General features: G+C 42.1%; 1 protein-coding gene across 5 annotated transcripts in view; it reads left to right on the top strand.

The window, feature by feature from the left end:
• The window catches only part of FAM161A (FAM161 centrosomal protein A), a 103,360-nt gene that overhangs the window by 77,363 nt on the left and 4,487 nt on the right, over positions 1-21,510 (top strand). For 4 of the 5 annotated variants that reach the window (XM_085612583.1, XM_085612581.1, XM_085612585.1 and 1 more), the window contains 2 exons: positions 4,466-4,565; positions 13,609-13,763. In XM_085612583.1, the coding sequence (XP_085468709.1) occupies positions 4,466-4,565; positions 13,609-13,763 (255 nt within the window). Of the gene's footprint in view, positions 1-4,465; positions 4,566-13,608; positions 13,764-19,617; positions 19,732-21,510 lie in introns of those variants that run through there. The other variant, XM_085612582.1, reaches the window with a different exon arrangement.

Genomic DNA, 21,510 nt, shown 5'->3' on the forward strand with positions numbered 1-21,510 from the left:
CAACTAGTTGTAGTATTGTGGTGATCCACTCATTCCACCAGTGTTGAGCATTGCATGACCGGGTGCTTCTGGTGAGCAGAGGCTGTAATCAAAGGTGCACACCTACCACAGGTCAACAGTTATTAGGCTTACTGGAATGGGTAAGTGTTCGCAATAACTGTGCACAACTATCAGTCTCCTGTAGTGTTGGAACAGGGACCCCTGCCTGAGTACAGGAAACGCTGTGTGGGGGAGTCTCTAGGGGAGAGGTGAAGGTCTTTGTAGTGTCACCCAGATTTAAGTGTGCGGCCCATGGCCCGCAGTGGCAGCCTTGGTGCCAAGAGTGGAGGAGTCTGATGTTAAGCTGCAATGTGCTATTCAGTGATAGTGATACATATATGCCTGAGAATTAAAAAGTTATTTTGAGAAGCAAATTTTGTATATGTGAGGGGTGATGTCATGTGTGGCTGACCAAATAAATTGTACTGTCTAGTTAATGTGGAAATTGAATATGGCTTTTACCATGGGCATATTAGAGATATTGGCTTGCACAGAGATATGCACATAATCCTGTGGAAAGAATTACTCGGTAATTGAGCAACCCATTTTGAACCCAGCTGCATGAGAGAGAACGAGAGCCCTCCTCCTGAGAGAGCAGAAATGGGTATATCGTCTGAAAAGTCATCTGGTGAGTCTCAACAATGATATTCCATGGCATACCCTAAATAGGTAGATGTCTACCCCACATACAGACACTGGAGATAACTCGTTACAACATTAGTCCTTCCTCCACACCACTTGAACCACTCACCTGTGCTCATGACAGGGAGCCTCTACAATGAAGGAGGCCACCTGACTGCGGCCTACAATGTGATCTTTAATACAAATACACACGATGGGCGAGCTACCTTTGCATGGTTATTTGAGCAGCATCAAATGTGTTCTGCGACCGTCCAGCAAGAAGTGTGCATCTCGTCCTCTGGGCGCTCGATCACGCATTTAGGCCAATTAAGGGCTAAGATCACCCTCGTTATGGGAGACAGGCAGACCGTTTTGCATCAAGCCAAAATCCAGTCGGTAAAATACCGATTCGCTAATAGCTCCCGGTATTGAGTTAAAAATACCCAATCCCAATGCATCAACCCAAAAGCAAAAATCGCTATTTAAGGAATCCTTAAATAGCGATTCCTTAAATAGCGATAGCATTTAAGGAATCCCAAATTGAGATTCCTTAATTTAAGGAATCTCAATTTGGGATTCCTTAAATGCAATGCATGAAAGTTAAAAAATTAGCGAATTCACTAATAGGGGGAGCAAATTACCATGAAGATGAACTGCATGGTAATTTGCTAAAAGTTTGAAAAATGCACTTTTGTGCATTTTTCAAAGTTTCATGTTGCGCACACACATGCCCTTAGAGCATGTGTGTGTGCAACATATGTGCACATATCAATTTCAGGGGTGCAATAGGGTGTCATTTTGACACCCTTGCACCCTTGAAATTGCATGAGCAATTTGCGAGAACCTACTGGTACTCGCTATTTGCTCATGCAATCTCCAATTCATTCCTATGGGCCTGGAGGCCCATAGGAATGATTGGGATGGCATTCCTTAATTGCTACTCGCAATTTGCTAGTAGCAATTAAGGAAAGTTAAGGAATCGCTATTTGAATAGCGATTCCTACATGCATAGCCTTTTGCTATTCCTTATTAGCGATTCCTTATTTTTCGCTAATAAGGAATCGCAAATGGCATTGTTGATGCATGTGCCCCAGAGAGTTTTGTATACGGACTAGTAAGGTTTCCCATGGTGTAGAAGAAGCAAGGGTCCATTGCGCTATCTGGGCAGGGTTTAGCACTTCGCTGATAATGAGACGCGCTTAAACCGCCGTCTTTAATTTAGAATACGGGTGTGGACCTTTTTGGCTTCCCCAAGTGAGCAGATCGTAAAACTCCACTACGCCGCGCGGTTTTGTCACGATCAGTATTCCCCAGTATACGAGATGCGTACATTTCCATGTCTTCTACAAGGACTGGAAGGGTTTTCTGAGCACAATACGTGACCAGTATGGGTCTCTCTGGCAACAGGACGCGCAGGGCCCTCCGTCTGGGCCGTAGGCTACGTGCGCGTCATGACGACGTCCACGTGATCGGAAATGCATCAGGCGAGCTGGTATCCATTGAGAGTATATCATGACTCTCTCACCGCTTTCCTGCAAATCTACACGACGCGAGACGACGAGCGGTCAAGAGAAGGAGTACCCACCTCGATGTAGTAAGGAGTCGGGGGCACTTTGGTACAGGGGCCGTGACGGGGACAGTTACTGGCGCTTGGGAATTAAGGGGACATTTCCCTTCGACTGGCCAGAGACCCATTCTTTCTCTATTTTAGTGCATTAACACCCAGCACAAATCACTATGGCTACGCTTACCGATCGGAATATATCACTGCGGCTGTAACTATTCCCTGAGTGATACTTACGCCTTTGACAACTATATGGGAATACGACTATTGTGCTTGGTCCCAATATAGTATGATATGAATACCATTAACCACGACAATGTTGTTGTTCTTCTTTTTAACTTTCTCCTCCAGAGTGTGACTATAGAGGGTCTCTCCTTGTCTCTTGCCAGTTTTAACATTGTTTAGGGGTAAACTCGGTAAGTGATGAGTCACTTTGTGTCCTTATGTTTGAATGAATAGATGCGTACTATGGTGCACACACATTTTCGATCTACACCTACTCTTGGGCTAGGACAATTAATGAATTTGTTTGTTGCGAGCAATATAGCTTGATTCCTAAATATAGGAGGGCAATCTGGGGATTCAACCCAGTTTTGTGGTGGATTGATGTTTCAATATGTCATTGTAATACACAGAACTATGAGGGGGAACCGATTTTTAGTGACCCCGTTGTTCTTTTGTTGTCTTGTCCCCATGTTCCTATTTTGTACATCAACAGAGTACTCTCTCGGGGATACCTCAGTGCCAGAACAAGTGGTTCTGACACCTCCTCATCTCGGGAAACGAGGTGAGCAATATACATGCATACTCTGGGATGTAGAGTCCTGAAGAAGGCCGGCGTGACCCTGAACGAGGGGCACAAACATACGGCTGAAACATGTTGACGATTTGGGTGTAAGGAGCACATAACATCTCCCAATCACCACCATCCCTCACGTTTTTAATCCTGGCCAGAGGGTCCAGGAATAAAGTATAGGCACAGCCACACCTCCGAGCTAGTTTTAATCTACACTGCACTTTCACTTTCGGTGATCCCAGTCACTTTAGACATCAATTGTTTATTTGTTGTGTTTTGTCTTTCCCTACCCTATTGCTCCACCCAAGGCGTTGGCTGCGCAGGGGTCTTTTGAAGCAGCCCAATGATAAAGCATGTCACACGACTGTGTGAGTGAGGGCAGTATTAAGACACACAGCACGCGCCACCACATATATATATATAGATATTTTACCACTCCCTACTCCTTCAGGTGTATGAACAAATTACTCGAGCAAGGTTTTGGTGTTGTGAACGTACCTGTGAGATCTTCAGCAATATCAAAATCTAGCTTTTCCAATTTATACATTTGCTTGATAAGCTTATAAGTAACAACAAAGCACCCATGGTGAACTTTATTTGATATTTTTGGTCAGTAGTACTTATTTTTGAGTTTTTTGATAGGGGGGGACTAAATATACGACAGGTTGTATTGTAGACCTGATGTAGTGAAATCTTAAGGGTGTGCATATTGTTGCTCTATTCCGAAGGGGTGGAGAGCTTGTTGTTTACATGCTCTTGGCAAAAGTAGGTATATCATGTACTAATGTCTTCAACATCAACTACTTATGGTAATTAATGAAATAAAATGGAAATTAGACACTATTATTTTCAGTACTTGTTGTGCCTTGAGAGTTTTATGTGTGTAAAGAACAAGTCAATTGTATGCAGTTCTGGTGGAAACTTGAGAGCCCCTGGACAGGCACAGGTCTGACAACTGCATTGTTTGTTTGAAAATTTGAAAAATCAATGATGAGAAAATAAAATTAATTTGAGCCTGTTATGACTAGATGAGATCCTCCTGCTATCACTACAGCTCTGAGCACACATGAGATTGGTATTTGATACCTTATCACAAAAAAGATTATGCAATGGCAACGCAACCTGGATCCACCCTAAATGTGTGGCCTGACCACAATAATGTAGGGATATCTGTAAGCAAAACATTACTGTGGGTATTTATGGCTTAATCATAAATACCATTTTCTCTGAAACCTTCAATTTTTCAACAGAAGTCTGAAACCCTAGCTCTATAACTGCCAATTCTTATCATTTCCCTTGATAGAATTTTTTTATATATCTGGTCTGTTTCTTTTTGATTTGACAAATGTAACTTCCACAATGAATTGACTTACATTTTATTATGCTTGCATGTAACTAATTTATCTAAAAATATCTCTTTTCATCCTGATTAATATTTGCGATAGAGCTCACGAGAGGCAAAGAATGAGAGAGTATTTTCAGGAGCTGGGACAGATGGAAGCCCGAATAGACCAGAGGCCGCTCCTGCTGGAAAGAGCTACACAGGTGTTTTAAAAAATTCATTCTTGCTATACTCATTGAATTCATTTTTTTTATTGCAAGTGCCGTGCCTCCAAGGATTCCTAGAGAAATCGGTGTCTAGTTAGTGTTAGCTTAGTTTGGACATTGTGGAAAAGCATGTCTTGTGATACTTTCTGATATTCCCATTACTGTAAATAGTTGTCAGCTCAGACAGCAAGAAGTTCAACAAAAATAAATCTGCCAAGATTAGCTTTGGTCAGCACTATGTAGTAGGATGGAGAGTATGGGAAATTAATATGCAAATTGGCCAAAACAAGGGGTGGTGTAATATGATTATGGATGCATACCTGTCAATAATGGCATTGTTTTCAACAAAAGGGTGGTATCAAATATATAACATGAGCGCGAAGCTTGAGTTGATGTCACTTTGTACCCCAAGATGGAAAACTCCACATTATTGACAGCTACCCATCTACAGTTATATGTTGTATATGGCTCCCCAGATCCTTTTTCTATCTGCTCAGGAGTAGAGGAAGTGTGCGGAAACAGGGCACAACTTGCACCTCACCTCCCTTATCCCCCACCACCACTAGCTGTTCCTTAAAAAAAATCCTATAATTGGGAAGGGCTACCAACTCCTTTTGCTTTGTGTTCCACAGCAGAGCAGAGTAATGAAGTCCAGTAGCGTATGGGCTGCATCCTGAGCCAAAGTATTGTGAAAGATATGACTTCTATCTTCTGAGCCATTGAAACATTGTGAGGTTCTAACTTTGTAGGACCAGAAGGTGAGACCAGCTGATTGAGAGAGGGAGTGTCTGGAGGGACAAAATTGAGAGCCGTGGGCCCATACTGGGAGGGAGGAAGAGACCTTAGGGCAAAACTAAATTAGTGATTTGCAAAACAATGTAGCACCTATGATGAGGAAGTCAACTATAGAATAATGTTGAACATGCTAGGCATGAGGGTATCGGGGATTATGAACAGAGTTTAGGAGGCACTGAGACATGGGGGAATTTTGTGCAGAATTGAAGCAGGAACAATTCTGCTTTGAAAGTTTGAGGTAATCACCGAGCTTTATGTGATGCAGCAGGACTTGACAGGTTCACAAGGTGGACAGGTAGTGAAGGAGGGCACTCTGCTTTGTCCGAAGCAGCCGTGGCACTACACACCGACAACCTTGGAAGTGAATGATGGAAGAAATCCAGCCTTTTGGAGCTGAGTGGGATCGTGGATGGAGATCATACCGCTCAGAGGACTCTGTAGAGAAGATTTAGCACACACTACAGTTGTGGAAATGCAGCAGTTGATTAAAAGAAGCAGTGGACATGAAGACTGGATGCTAGGCTCCTAGGCAGGCTCCGAAGAGAGCCCCGAGATAACACAGACAAATGTAAGATACAAAGTTATTAAGAAACCCAACGGGCACCCGATTGATTTTATGATCCTTTAGTTGTTGGACCTTAATGATGGATCCACCGCCCCACTCACTGAAGAAGATCATCCTACTCCCCTTGCGAGCAACATTTACCTTAGAGTGTAAGAGATGCTTAAAGCTTCTGGAGATGCTATGAATGACTTCAGACAATTAAGTCTGAGTATCCTGAAGATGACCAATAGAAATATGTATGGGGCGCTATTCTTCTCCTAAGCAGCCCAAAGCCATCTTTCTGTTCATTACTCTGCGCTTTCTGTTCGATTTTTCCCCTGGCAAAGACCTTTACCTTTGGCCCTACATATTTTTAGGTCCACCCATGTTCCAACCCTTCTGCGTTAACTACCCTTTAAAACAAAGAGAGGGAGGCAGAGAGAGAGAGAGAGAGAAACAAAAACCACTCCTTAACAGCAGTCAAGACTCTGAAAAGAATGCTTCACTATTCCAGTGTCACATTTTCTGAGGTTCCTTGAATTTCCCCGGTAATAAATCATGGCTATGAACTACAAGTGTATTCCTATACCTCCCTATGTATGAAGTCATGCCTAGCAGATGTTCACCAACTCCTGAACCTTCAGGTTGATTCCAGTTGAGGCCAGGGGGTTGGTTTCCTACAGATCGCAATGAAGTGTGTTTCTCAAGCAACCAAAGTATGTTTCCAGCTGATTTACATGTTGTTACTCATATGAGAATTTCTGGCCAATGAAAAGAGCAGGATGTTTCATCCATGGGAGAGAGTCTAGACACCAGTTGAGCATGAGCTACTTGAGTTCTCTGCCAAGTGCCTCTTGCAAACATGTTTTGGTGCTGGAGAGACTTAGGATGAGAACTGCAGCTCCTACTTCCCTCTTAAAACAGTCGAGAGACACGATTCAATTACATCTCCTGAATGTCCGCTCCTTTTCTTGTATTAAAAGTAAGTGGGGTCAGAAGTGAAATTAATCTGAAGAGTCCAGGTCTAGGAATGCGTTTCTTCATCAACTGTCCAGGAGCAATCACAATGACCAGAGAAACATTCTTACCATCACTCCATTTGTAAGTGTTGGAGCATTGAAAGCCATCAAAATCAGGTCCCTTAACCCTTCCTGTTCCACAATAGGAAACCAATGCAAGAATCCATCCCACCAAATATGGTTGGTGGATTATTATGAAATGACTCCTCCGAGGTACACACCCATCCCATATCGATCTATCTCTACAACACTGAGAGACGGGTATTATCTCCATAAAATCGTAGGCTTAGCACCGATAAGCATACATAATATAGGCGGACCTCAGTCTATCAGCCAACGGATCCATAAACATACTGAAATTTTCTTGTTGAACGCAGGTTAGCAAAGCCCCTATTCCTTTGGGAACACAGACAAAGCGTGGGTGTATCTTGCAAGCCCAAGAACGTTGTGATTTTATGGTACCCGTTTTCTTCGATCTAGTGGAACACGATCCTAGTCAGTACAACATGTGGTATTGGATCAGACCCTGCCCACACCTGATCTTGGCAGATGTACCATTGCTTGAGCTGTTTACCCTCCATGTCTATCAGCAACGTATGTGCCACCAAGACCTTGATACCCCTGCAGTTGTTAGTTTTGGCCTTCTGGTACTTGTCTTTCTACCCAAGGCTAACCCTTCCCTCCTGCAGATGGGTGATTTGATGGCCCAAACTATGGGCTTACCCTGACAATCATCTGTGGCCGCTGGTCTAATGGTTCATTGAACACCTTCATTCATACTTAAGTGATGTTTTGGAACCAGAACACCTAAGAGGGCCACAGTTGGGCCTGACTTGTGGGTGTGTGTTGAACGATGCCTGGCATTTAGATCCTCATTATAAGGGGGGGGGGGGGGGGCTGACAATGCTTTGGTTCACTTAAAGCACTAGTGTGGTTGCCTGTTTCCGGGATAAAACTCACCCTCACTCGGACAGTGAGGTATGGTACCAGAATATCATGGCCTAAATATTGTCTAACTTAAATAGCGCGTCCTAAATATCATTTACAAAAATGTTTGTTTATTATGTTTGTTGAGCATGGACATTCGCCCACACTGGCGTATCTTAGTGCTAACTAAACATGACAGAAACCCACAATCCATTGCATAGAAGAACCACCATTAAATATCACCCTCATTGAGTTAGTAATAAAAAATCCAAACTCAGTGCAGCAAAACTTTTGCAAACACTAGTAAGTCTTCGATATTTATGTCAGATGATATTTCCATTATTAATATTCTGACATCCAAGCGATAAGAAAGGGTATGACACACTGTAAGTAGAATTACCAGTAATTAGGTCTTCCTCTCTGTCTTTTTGACTTATTAGGTCTGGCGTTAGCCAAGACCTTTTTTGACTTTACTAAAATTATATGTGTAATATACTTATAGGAGCTTTCTCCCACCCCTCTTCATCCATTGGTCTGTTATTGTGTTATTCACTCGCTAATGCTCACTACGCTATACAGCATGGGGCAGTGAGTTGGCACACTTCAACCACTGGATAAGTTACAGGTAAGTTACAGGATTCCAATCTTTCACAAGACGCACATAGACACACACACAAAGTAATTCCCTTCAGCACCAGTGTCTACTATAGCAATGTGTACATTTTGGGATTCCAAAAATAATTTTGCTTTTAGGCACTGTTTTTGATGGCGTTTTAGATTAATGGGGGGCCTGGCTTCTTCCCCAACAATAATTTGGCAAAAAAACAGGAAAAAAATAAAAACTGAAGAAGCCAAAAGTCGGGCAACCAGCACCAGACCTATTGGCTTTGCCAATGCTTGTCCTCTTTAGATTGATGACTGAGGACTTCAAGCATTCCCTCACAAGAGCGATGAAGAAAGCAACCCACTAGATCAGTGTTCCTTGGCCTCGCTATTGAGGCACGCACACAGCACACACAATTAATTATCAAGCTGTGCTAAATTGTTCAATGTTTGTTTTTTGTGACTGAGGAGAGCACAAGCCCCTGAGAAAGTACAGCCACAAACCGGAAGCAAGGATCAGGCAACTGAACTCATTTTTTCAAGTTACATCGCACAATCCTCTAGCTAAGAGGAGTGGACCTGTGTGTTTACAAGTGAAGATGTGTAAGTTGCCAATTTAAGTTGCACCGATGCGTTTCCCGCGGCCAAACCTGTACTACAGCCGTCTTGTGGTGTTAGTCCATGTAAACCACATCAGCCGACCACAGCAACCAGAGGAAACGAAAACGAGTCTAGCGACACAGTTGGGTCATACGAGCACTTGAACATTGAAGTTGTTGAACACCTTCATAAGGCCCCATGAATACAGGAGCAGGCTTTATTCTTGTCATGGCATTTAGGCAAGGGCTGGTCCCAAGCTGCATACAATACCCTGGTGAGAGGTCTCTCTTTTGTGCAAGCCTGTGATTCATGCATATTGCTATTGTAATTCAATCTATTTAAACAGGTGGCCGAGGCTAACAAGCTAACGTGTGAGCTGGTTAGCCTGAGCCACCTGTTGTTTTCAACAGAGGTGGCAAATATATTGAATTGCAGACTGGTGAATTGAGATCGACAACAGCCCTTAATTGGGAGACAGTTGCTAAGCAACTGCAATCATATGTAAATCCAATAAAAAAATTATATATAAAAAAAAAATAGGATTTAAAAACATAAATAATGAGCTAAGGGCTACAAATAAAACAGTTAATGTAGGAAAATGGTCTTCTGCTGAGTTGAGCTTGGATGCTGAAACAAGTGTGCTTGACCATTATTATTGTGCATGTGGTATTTTACTTCCTGCTGCCTTTACCGACTCGAGTCAATAAGGACAAGTCCATGGGATTCCTCCTCGGTACAAGCCCCACCTGGACGAACACATTAAACATTGTCAAAGGTGTCCAACTTCCCCTGAAGAAAATAGGAAAATGAAAACCATTATCTAAAACAAGGTTTTAAAAGCCCTGGTTCTTAAGAATATTAACTATATTCCCTCCTGATTGACCTTTATAAACCCTGGCTTGCATCCCAAAAGCGCAGTAATACATGCAGCTGCATGCCTGGTGACCGACACCAGCCACAAGGACCACATCTTCCCAGTAATCGATAATGACCTCTGGCTCCTGCTCGAAGCGAGATGCTGCTAGAGACTAGCGTACATCACATACAAGACAATCCACGATAACACACAAAAATATCTGTTGCAAAAGCTCAAGGGATCTGAAGGTATAGCTAAAAAGGTTTCCAATAAAAGTTCCTAAAAGTCTAAAACACAAGACCTTAAAACAGGCCTTCTCTGGGGTTGCCAAATTTAACACTGTCCCTCGAAAAATCTATTGTCAGCATGTTCAAACACAAGCTCAAATATTTTATGTCAAAGAGGTAGATTGAAGAAGTTAAAATCCTCCCTGCCAAGAACAAACCACCTCTTGTTTGCAAGCAATACCCCAGTTGAAGTGTTGATTGTTGCTCTAGTCCGGTTCTCTTACAGCGGCGCATTTGTAGTGTTTGTAGATTTATAATATATTAAGACCTGCTTATGACCAACCTATACTGCTGGCCACGTCTGATGTATTTCATGCCTCACTGTGAATTTCCATTGCATGATTTTGCATCTTTCTGCTTTCCCTCCTATATTTATGTAGAAAGGACGTGTTCCTTGTTCTCTACATTTTTAATATTTTGTAGTATCCATGATCTCTTTTTCCTTCAGTGCCACTACTGCTTGACATACTTTTGTTCACAGAGTGGTGTAGGGATAGACTCGGAGTCCAATGGGGGTACTATGGATGTCACTGCACTCTGTTTCATAATGCCTGGATCACAATAATCCCAGACGGGGCAAAGGTCACGAAGCACATCGTAACAGCGCCTTGCTCACTCTAGCCAAATGGGAACCATGAATTACAGTCGCATTCAGTTTATTACATTTCCCTTCATGCCATGCTGTCCTGTTACAAGAAGGTCCTCTGGCAGCCGGGTTTACCTTGAGATGCAGTTGGGAACAGATGGGGACGTGCACAAAAAGGAAAGGGGCCCAAGGGCTCGCCACTGTCTCGCACAGCATCCATAGATGTCTCCCGGAATTTCTTGGTCATTCTTTCCTTGGGCAGCACCTCCACGAAGAAACTACTACTTGCCTCTCTTCTGGGTGGGCGCTCCCTGCAGGGGCATCTCCAGCACTTCTCTCTTAGCAACAATGCAGGCTCCACATCCATGGAAGATCATCAGCTCCTCCAGCAGAAAGCTGCAGACTTCTCTGGTGATGCTTCTTCACCTGACTGGGTAGCTGGTTGTTAGTGACCTATCTTTGCATCAGCCAGTGAGAAGTTAAGGAGCACTGCCTTGAGGGTTTAGTCCCCTTTTTTCAATGTTCATAGATAGAGTTTGCGTGTTCTCTGGCAATGTTTTGCGGCTGGTTCAAGGTGGTTTGCGTATCCAGTTCCATGCAAGCAAGCTACAGACTTTGTCTTCAAAAGCCAGGGGGTCCTACCCAAAGAAACACAAAGCACATGCACAAAGGGTAGAGAAACCTTCACACTTGTCAGTCTTCTGGGAGTAGCACCTTGAGGGAAACAAAAGGGCAGGTGATGGTCAAAGGCAAACTGCACTTCTAAAGCAACTACTTTCGCCTTTACTCTCACACTGCCTATCAACCTGATGGGGCTGACATATGACAACCCCTGCAGTAGAAAGCTTAAAAGTAGATCACTGTCATCAGTCATCCCACATCCTATAGTCAGAGGGCTCCCACAAGCGTCAGAAGTGTCAACAATAAACATCGCTCTTCAAGTGGCTACCTGTAACCTCTGGTTTGTTCACCATACTTACAGTAGAAATCCAAGATGGATCCCACAGTGCCCACAGTCATCCGTGATAGAAACTTCTGCTTCATCCTGCTATGCACATGCAGTGCAATACAAAAGCAGTATCCATAAGCACTGGATACAGCAAAGAACCTGGTTGAAGAAAACCATAAGACACTTTACACAGAGAAGGCCATTTAATGCAACAGGGAAAGATCTATCCTGCCACTATAAATCAAAATGTTACCACCAGAGCAATCCTGATGGTAGCCTTGCCCATGTATGGAGGGTACTCTTAGTGCACTGCCACAACCACTGAGCCTTGCTGCAGTCTGCCAATATTTACCTACTGTGCTCCTTGGTGTACATACATGATTGTCGTGTACACTAATGACCAAAAAGGTCAAAGCGCTAGAGACGTACTTTTGTGCGTCGTTCAGGATCGAGTTGCATGCTCGCCAAATGATAGAGGTCATCTTCCTGCCCAAACAAGCTCCTCCTGCCAAGTTACAGATGTGGGATCCTAGTCTGGTCACTTTCATCCTGAACTCCTTCTCCCGCTGCCTTTCTGCATGTTTCAGCTTAACCCTATTCCTGCACTCACCTCCTCAACCATGGGCATGCAACTGTCCTCTTCCCATTGATGTTGTGCGCTATATTTCCTCCTCTAAAAACGGATTTAGTAAAGTAACTCCAACCAATGCTTTAGCTGAGAGTGGTTCTGCTACTTCATTTGTAGTTTGTTTTCATTATTTTCAACAATATTACAGATATAAGGAGTCAGTCGACATTTTTTACATTTACTCATCTGACCACTTTTTTGGGAACTCATTCAAGTTTATTGAATTCTAGTTTTTGAAGTTTAAGTAAAACAACGTTAAACAAGTATGCTGGCTAGTTGTGACCCTGAGCTCCATTTTAATGCCTGGCCATTAAATTGCGCCTCTGACTTTGGATCCACGCCTGAGATTAAAAATGTTAAAATTCATGCAACAGAAGCACGTAAAATTGCATCCCATTTTAACCCAATAGAAATTAGATCATTCATATCAGTGGACTGTCTAACATTAAGAATTGAAACTCTGGTAAAATCCATGTTTCATAAATGGCAGTGTTTCTGCCTGAAAAACAATTGTCTGTTATGGAGCAGCTTTCATCGTCTCATGTTAGATCGAGGAGGTAACTGTTGTATCTTAATACTTCCTCCCCAGTGTTCCAGGTCCCTGATGCTGAGCCAGTGTGTGAGGTCATCTAGAATGTAGAGAGTGTTTGTGGGATTGTAGTGTCAGTTGTAGATATGGGCTTAGCAGCAGGGTGCTGCGCCTGCTGGAGCTTAGCTATCGACTAGAAACTAAGATCTAACAAACCTTGTCATAATCGACACTACAGCCTCTGAACATTGATTACAACAGTATCGCTTGGCTTTATTAGTTGCAAGTGAACTGGCGGACTCTTCAGAAGAGCGGATGGCATTATTACCACACCTCTAGAGATCACATCATCACAACGCAATTAACAGCCCACTTCCACTCTCAGAACCCAGCTACTCTTCTAATCACACTTGACTGAGCCTTTACCTTTGACCCTTTACGGTGCTCCGCTGCCTTTCAGCTAGGTTTGCGCTATACAAATACCACGTACATGCATTGACAATTTACTGAATTGCAACAGAAACACTGACGCTTATTGACAAATGATTTCTTCTGTGCCATTTTACGTTCATGTATATTTCTTGTCTATGCATCTGACAGTTATCAGAAATGTACAGAAATGCAAAATGTTCGAAACTCTGCTTGATTTCACATTTGCGCTGAATGTTTACTATGGCTAACGAATAACATAGTTCTAATTGTTCTCCATATCACCAGAGCAATGCCCGACTGTCTGCAGAAAAACATTTTTCGGATGTTCTGAAGGAGGCAGGCTTGAAAGAAGACCTATTTTTAAAGAAAGGACAAACCTCTCCCTCTCACGTGCATTTCAGTGACGAGGAACCTGAAAACACCACTGGAGACTTGAGAAAGTAAGGTCTACTTTAGCTTTTATTTCTATTCTTATTCACAAAAGTGCAGTACTCATTTTTAGGTCTAGCCTTCGAGCCAACTTTAGCTGTCTCTGAGACTGTTGTTTTTCTAAAATAAATCATACAAATATACAACGTTTTTTCATCCACTGGCCTGTTAAATTGTCATTAACTGTTGTCATACTGTTTTATTATAGTAGTATGCTCCCTGTCCCCCCTTTTCCCTTTAGAACATTCCGAAAGTTGCCTGTGAACTTGCCTTGGAATGTTGGCGATGCTCAGCTGAGTACAGCCTGCTGTTGTTTAGAAGTGGAGACGTTCAATAAAGACTTCTCTCCAGGAGCCTGAGTCTTGTCTACTTTCAACAACTTTTGTTTTTCTAAAATAAATCATTCATACCTAGAAGGGTTTTTGGTCAGCGGGCTTCATCCACTGGTCTGTTAAATTGTCATTAACATTTTGCTTTTACCCACCACAGCTTACAGCATGTGGCATTGGGTCAGCTCACTTTAGCCATTGACTCCCTTCACTGTTAGTGACTGGACAAAGCCTGTGCACTATGTTCACATCCGCCTAAAAATAGTTCCTTTCTCTTCTGTGACCAAGGTGGTTCGCAGTGGGCTTTTTTACATGATTTATATTTTCATACTATCTTTTAAATAATGGTTAATTATTTTGCCTGCACTTCAGATGCCCAGTAAGATAGTGATTTATTTTCCCATTTCCTTTTTAGGTCGCCCCTACAAGACAGCGCAATCTGTCTGCTTGCGAAAGTCATATTGTGGACTTACCAAGAACATACATGGGCTTGCAGTCCACCCATAGCTTACCATTGGTTGGCTTTTCTGCCCCTCGTATTTGCTTTCTTTCTGTTGGATGGCTTTTCTTGTTTTAGCCTGTCCATCTTGTGTTTGTCTCTCCCATGGACAATAGCCTATTTACCATGGCTTTGATTGGCTGCCTTTCATGCTTCCTCTGTTCCCTTTCAGGGAACTACATTTGTCCTTTTGTTTAAGCATTCTATAAGAGTGCATGTGTTTTCTAGCTGTCTTCCTTGTAGGCTTTTTTCCCCCCTTTCACGTGTTCTCTCCCTCATGTTACTTCTACCCCACCTGCCCTGTTGCTTCCCCCTTCACCCTAGCGCATCCATTTAAATTTTGTTTAAAAAATAAATCTTTACTTAATGTTTTAAAAGCGGTTTTGCATAATTAATCATTTACCGATCCATATCGGATTGATAACTTAAAAAAAAAAACCTGTGTCCTTTTGTAGGCACACGCATGTGTGTTGAACGCATGCCTTTGCCTTAAAAATGATGCATTGGCCATTTCATTGTTTTTTTTAACCCATGTTACACAGCAGACGCAATACTGTACATCATGATAGAAAAAAAACTTTGGCAAAGTAATTATGTCTTACTAGCATGACCTATTGTATTTTCCGCCATTTGTTTATTTATAGTTGCTGTTACAAAGTGCGACATAGCAGACTACAATATTTGTATTTGGTTATGTCGTAAATTAATCTTGTCTCCTTCACAAGATATAATGATAATAAAATACATGGCACAACTGAAAGGCATATGGCAGCTATGTGTAGGTGGTGGCGTTTTTTCCTTTACTTTTTGTGACATAGAATTGCATTAACAAAATAAATACCCATTGCACAACCTCAGTAAGTCCAGACTTTAGGCTTTGCCAGTGTTTGTTTCAACTTTGCCGTCATGCATCAGAGGTTAATATTTGGCCAAAATAGAGACGCTTTAAGCCAGAGGCACTGATTGAGGGATAGTTTGTATGCTTCATGTTAAAGCAATGGCAGGTTAACTGACAATAAATTAAATGTATAAACCATTCATCAACTCCTATGGTCTGAGAAAATTTGTTATTTTCACATTGGTGTGGGTTTAAGTAAGGTTGTTATTTTGCAGCTGATCATGTCACTTAAAAGTCATGTGAAGTTAAATCACCATGATCGTTTGACAGTGAAACATAGATTTTACAGAACATATTATAATTGGATTGCATTTTCTTCATGACAAGCATGATCAATAATAATAATAATTTAAACAGATTTGCTTCCCTTCTACAAAAATAGGTTTTGAATAATTAATTTGACTATTTTTAATAATTGATAATGCAAGACTTCGAGTTAGTATTAACTTTTGGTTTTAAATATTTAGTATTTTCTCTCTAATTAGTTTTCATTCCTACATCTGCTCTCATGTGTGGTCTTAACTTAAACAGTTAGACTTTACAGTCTATCATTTAGCTGCGCTGCTCCATATGTATGAATTTACTTGTAGACTAAATATTTTCAAGAGTAAGTGTTGATTAACTTCCATAGCTCTTGTGGGGTGCACGCCATCACATTGAAAATCATTACATTGACAAACCATTACAATGACTCTGTACAGCTTCTCACAAACCATCATTGTGGATTCCACTCTGGCTTCATTATTGATGATATCCAGTGGATTCTCGACAGTGGAGTCTCTTGCATCATAAGTTCTTCATGTTTTCACGGAGGCTTTCAACACGACTGACCCTGGGCGATTGGTCTCTGTACTGAGCTAGTTTCCTCTTTTCTTGCTAACCACACACAATAAGTGAAGTATGGATGCAGCTTCTCTGATCCCTCTGCAATAACTTGAGGGGTAAACAAGGCTCCATCTTGGCCCCCAAACATTTGCATTTATACCTTGAGCCAGTGAGTTTGATTTGTGAAATTACAGGTATCTCCGTTTATGTGTATGTAAAGGTCGCTCAACTCTATTTAAAGGCATTATTCTAACACAGTATCCTTTCCCTGGTTGACCATGCTCATCAGTCAGTCCAGCCCGAAGTACCAGGCCAGGTTCTCCCTGGACTGGAGACAAGAACCTGGGACCAGTTTCGAGTATCACCCCTCATCAGCCAAGCTAGCTTGATTCCAGTGGCATGTGAGCATGGGACCCACATCTGGGCATACCCGTCACACTTAGGGTAACAAATGCAAAAAGAACAATTTATGGACGGAATGCTGAATAGTGTCAAACATTCACTCCCAGTAGAGAAATCTGGGCCTACATCCATGTTTTGTTTTTGCTCACCTGGCCATTCTAGTTTGTACCCAGCCATATGCAAATCAGTCTTGACTCGGCTCCCCATGGGAACAGTGCAGTCCAAACTGCCATGCCGGGTCCTCCCTGGACTTGAAACAGGCATACTGGGACTGGTTTCAGGGTATCGCCCCTCATCAGCCAGGCTGGCTTGACTCCAGTGGCATGGTGAGCACGGGCCCCCATGTCTGGGCCTACACGTCCTACTTGGAGTGTCAAATGCAAAAGGAACAATTGATGGACGGAATGCTGAACAATGTCAAATATTCTCCCCCAGTACAGAGATCTGGGCCTAATTCCATGTTTTTTTGCTCACCATGCCATTCCAATTTGAGCCCAACCATATACAATTCAGTCTTGACCCTGCTCTCTTTGGGAACAGGCCAGCTAAACTGCCAGGCCCGGTTCTCCCTGGACTGGAAACTAGCATTCTGGGATTGGTTTTGGGGTTACGCTCTGTAAACCTAATTTCCTCAGGTGATAGCTGTAGTGAATAACGATGAGTACATATAATTGAGTTGGCTTCTTTATTAATTAAGGCCCTTACACGTTATGGAGGAGCTTCTTGAACAAGCTTCTTATCTTTCCTCCCAATGTCAAGAATCTGCATTCCAACATAGTGCGCATGCCATAGAATGCATCCAGTGGTTATGGAGTCACTACATGGACATAATACTAATGCCTACAAGTTAAAAACATTACATCACAACACAACTCCACCCAGCCCCTTTAGAAAATTTTTTTTTAATACAAAACGCGAGATAAACATACTAATAGTAGGTAAAATTCACTATCATATTACAAAACAAAATTTATACTTAATCACATATAAAATCCTTGCGTTTCTTTGGTTTTGTAATTCTTATTTTCAACTTTCCCAACTTTACATCATTCAAATGGGGTAGATGATAGTGTCACCTTCTGACAGTCTACACTACCACCATTTTCCACACTACTTCCCTTTACATCATTCACACCAGATGAGGTAGATGGTTGTACCTCCTCCTGACAGTGCCTATAATCAACTTGATCCACACTACTTCCACCATTCTCTTGGCTCACCTCATCATCCTTCCCAATTAACCAATTAGTATTTTTCAATTTACACGGTTTGTTACCATCCTCCAACACATCATCTTTTTTCTCACCTTTTTTATAAGGAAATACGACTCAAATGCCACACCTTACCATCACTCAGATGGACTGATTTACAGAGCACCTTGACCACCCACCCTTAAGGGTTGTAAGAATTGTTACTTACCTTTGTTAAGCACTCCTGGCCTTTTAACTCTCACCCAATCGCCTACCAAAATGTACACCTCTTCACAGTTGTTTTTCTTATCATAGTAGTCTTTACAAGCCTTAGACAACTGTTTTTTTGCCTTTCAAGGAGTCCATTTAACCCCTTCGCTGCTGCGGACATTCCGCTGCAGCGCTGGGGGGGGGGGGGGGGCAGGGGGGCAGCGCGGCGGGCCTGTGCTCATGACGGAGCCGCTCCGTCATGAGCCACAGTTGAGCTGTGCTCATGACGGAACGGTTCCGTCATGACTCCGCCCATCTGCGTTGTCCCCCCGCACAGGCGGGGAAACAGCGCCGCGTAGGCGGAGCGGCCGCCAACGGGAGTGTCATGACGGAACCGTTCCGTCATGAGCACACGCCAACCGTGGCTCATGACGGAACGGTTCCGTCATGAGCAGGGAAGGGGTTAATCATCCTTGATCCAGATTTCAAGCCAACATTATCCTTCGTGAATGGGATCCTGCCTCTCATGATTTCAAATGGACTAAAATCAGTGGACCCACATGGCATAACCCTATAAGCCCACACAGTCCACCACTCTTTTTCAAGGTCTTCTAATTCAGGATACCCTCGCTTCCTTGACCAATTGTATAGTATTTTTAAGCAGATTTTGTACATAAGTCAATCCCGGCACTCTAAAGTCATATATTATTCTTATTGGTTATTAGCCAAAAAGAGAGAAGGATACAGTGACGATAAAAGTAACTGACTACGGAACAGAATAGGTCCTCACAAGAGTATATATCAGAAAGCAATTTAATACATAAGTTTCACAAAAAGGAAAAACACATTCATAAGTAAAAAAATCAGAACTCCCTAGTTATTTCATGACAGGGAGACTTCAATTTTCTGAATCTTGATACAGAAGGATGACAGCCGACACGTGTTTCGTCACGTTAGTGACTTCCTCAGGGCTGTAAGAAGAATGTCAAGATCTTAGTTTGCACAAAACACCAACAGTGTGTCGATATTGCACATTAGCAATCTAGTTCAATCCGTTATTTTCAGTTCCATTGTGAAAAATAGGCAAAGTATAAGAATTTTTTGAGTGAAACGAATGGGAGAGAAAGGAAAGGAAAAAACGTGAGTTAGTTAAGGAAAGAGATAATATGAGAACGAAAAGAAGGTAGTGATGTGACCAGTAAGGTAATTGGGTTAGAAGATTGGATTGTCCCCACCACCACATCCGGTGTGAGGAAAGTAGAGCGTTGTGTCCCAAGGTAGAATATAGGCACTAACCTTTGTAAAGAGTCTTTGAACGCTTTAAATGTCAGGCATATAATTATGCTACTTGCTTTTTCAAACCTTCACAAGATTCTAAAAATTCTTGGGTATTTATATTTCCTCAGTTTCTAATTATTTAAACTTATATTCTGACCATAGTCACACTCAACTAGTATGTGTCTATTCATTGTCTATTTTCAAACCTCTGCTCTCTATTATACACTTCTACAGAACCACATCGCACGTCGGAATCTTCTCTTGAAATTATCTACACTTATTACTGCGTGCTAACAGTAGCATAATTATATGCCTGACATTTAAAGCGTTCAAAGACTCTTTACAAAGGTTAGTGCCTATATTCTACCTTGGGACACAACGCTCTACTTTCCTCACACCGGATGTGGTGGTGGGGACAATCCAATCTTCTAACCCAATTACCTTACTGGTCACATCACTACCTTCTTTTCGTTCTCATATTATCTCTTTCCTTAACTAACTCACGTTTTTTCCTTTCCTTTCTCTCCCATTCGTTTCACTCAAAAAATTCTTATACTTTGCCTATTTTTCACAATGGAACTGATAATAACGGATTGAACTAGATTGCTAATGTGCAATATCGACACACTGTTGGTGTTTTGTGCAAACTAAGATCTTGACATTCTTCTTACAGCCCTGAGGAAGTCACTAACGTGACGAAACACGTGTCGGCTGTCATCCTTCTGTATCAAGATTCAGAAAATTGAAGTCTCCCTGTCATGAAATAACTAGGGAGTTCTGATTTTTTTACTTATGAATGTGTTTTTCCTTTTTGTGAAACTTATGTATTAAATTGCTTTCTGATATATACTCTTGTGAGGACCTATTCTGTTCCGTAGTCAGTTACTTTTATCGTCACTGTATCCTTCTCTCTTTTTGGCTAATAACCAATAAGAATAATATATGACTTTAGAGTGCCGGGATTGACTTATGTACAAAATCTGTTAATTACGAGGATTGCTTTGCATGATACGTATAATCTAGTACTCAGGTAGTAGGGTGCTTTATAATCCCGAGTGGCACCATTTATCCAACTTGCTACTGATATCACTGTTTTTCCGGCAAATATTACTATACACCCAACTTGATGTTAATTAATGCTATGATGTGCATCCTCTGATACATTACTACCCCAGGTTCTTGTTGATGAGTATTTTTAAGCACTCTATTAAAGCGCTTTAACAGCACAGTTGCGTGCGGTATAATATATGGATGTGGTTTTATTTACAATGCCATTGCTTCTTAAGAACACATCAGAAATGAATTGGGGTCCATTATCTGTTAGGATCACCTTGGGAAACCCTTCCCATAAGAATATTCTATCTACAAAAAACAGGCCACTTAGAAAAATGGTCAATTAAAACAATAACATACTTGGATTCCTCACCAACATGAACTAGATCCATGATAACTAAGCCTTTTCTTCCCAAGGCTTATCTGTGCTTTTTATGGGGCACAAAGGTGGCTTGACCATGCCAAGTGTCTTTTCTGAGTTGTTGCTCACTATGCACTCTTTAACTTTTTTTCAATAGCCAAATCTAGGCCCTGGCCACCATTAAAGATATTTGACTCTAATTTTAGTTTTTGTTATCCCCAAATGTCCTTTATGACATAAATCAAGCAATTTCTCCTTCAGGCATCACCGTACCACCACGTAACTCTTCCATTTTCCAATGAGATTTCGTTTCTCAGTCCCCAATATACTTGTACGTCTCCTTCTACATTCCTCTTGGTGGGCCACCCTTCCTTGATCCAGCTTTGATTTTTTGCATCACAACATCCTTAACAATTGCTTCTTCCCATTCACACTCTTGCATACCATCCATCAATGCATCACCCACTTCCAGGGCGGCAGCCTTGGAACGGAGGTGGTGTTGGAGGGGTGGAAATGGGTTAAAAAAAAGAATAATGAAAAAAAACGTACCTTTTCCTTTGCCACAGCCTCTCCTCGGTCCTCTTCAGGTCTGCTACAGCGCCAGAAGCACTCAGGCTTCCGGGCTCTCCCAACCAATCATGATGCTGCAGAAGCAGCGTCCTGATTGGTCTGAGCATCCTGTTTGGATGCTCAGGTAGTGCTAGGGAGGCTGG

Source organism: Triturus cristatus, chromosome 6, assembly GCF_964204655.1.
Source record: "Triturus cristatus chromosome 6, aTriCri1.1, whole genome shotgun sequence".
NCBI classification, from domain to species: domain Eukaryota; kingdom Metazoa; phylum Chordata; class Amphibia; order Caudata; family Salamandridae; genus Triturus; species Triturus cristatus.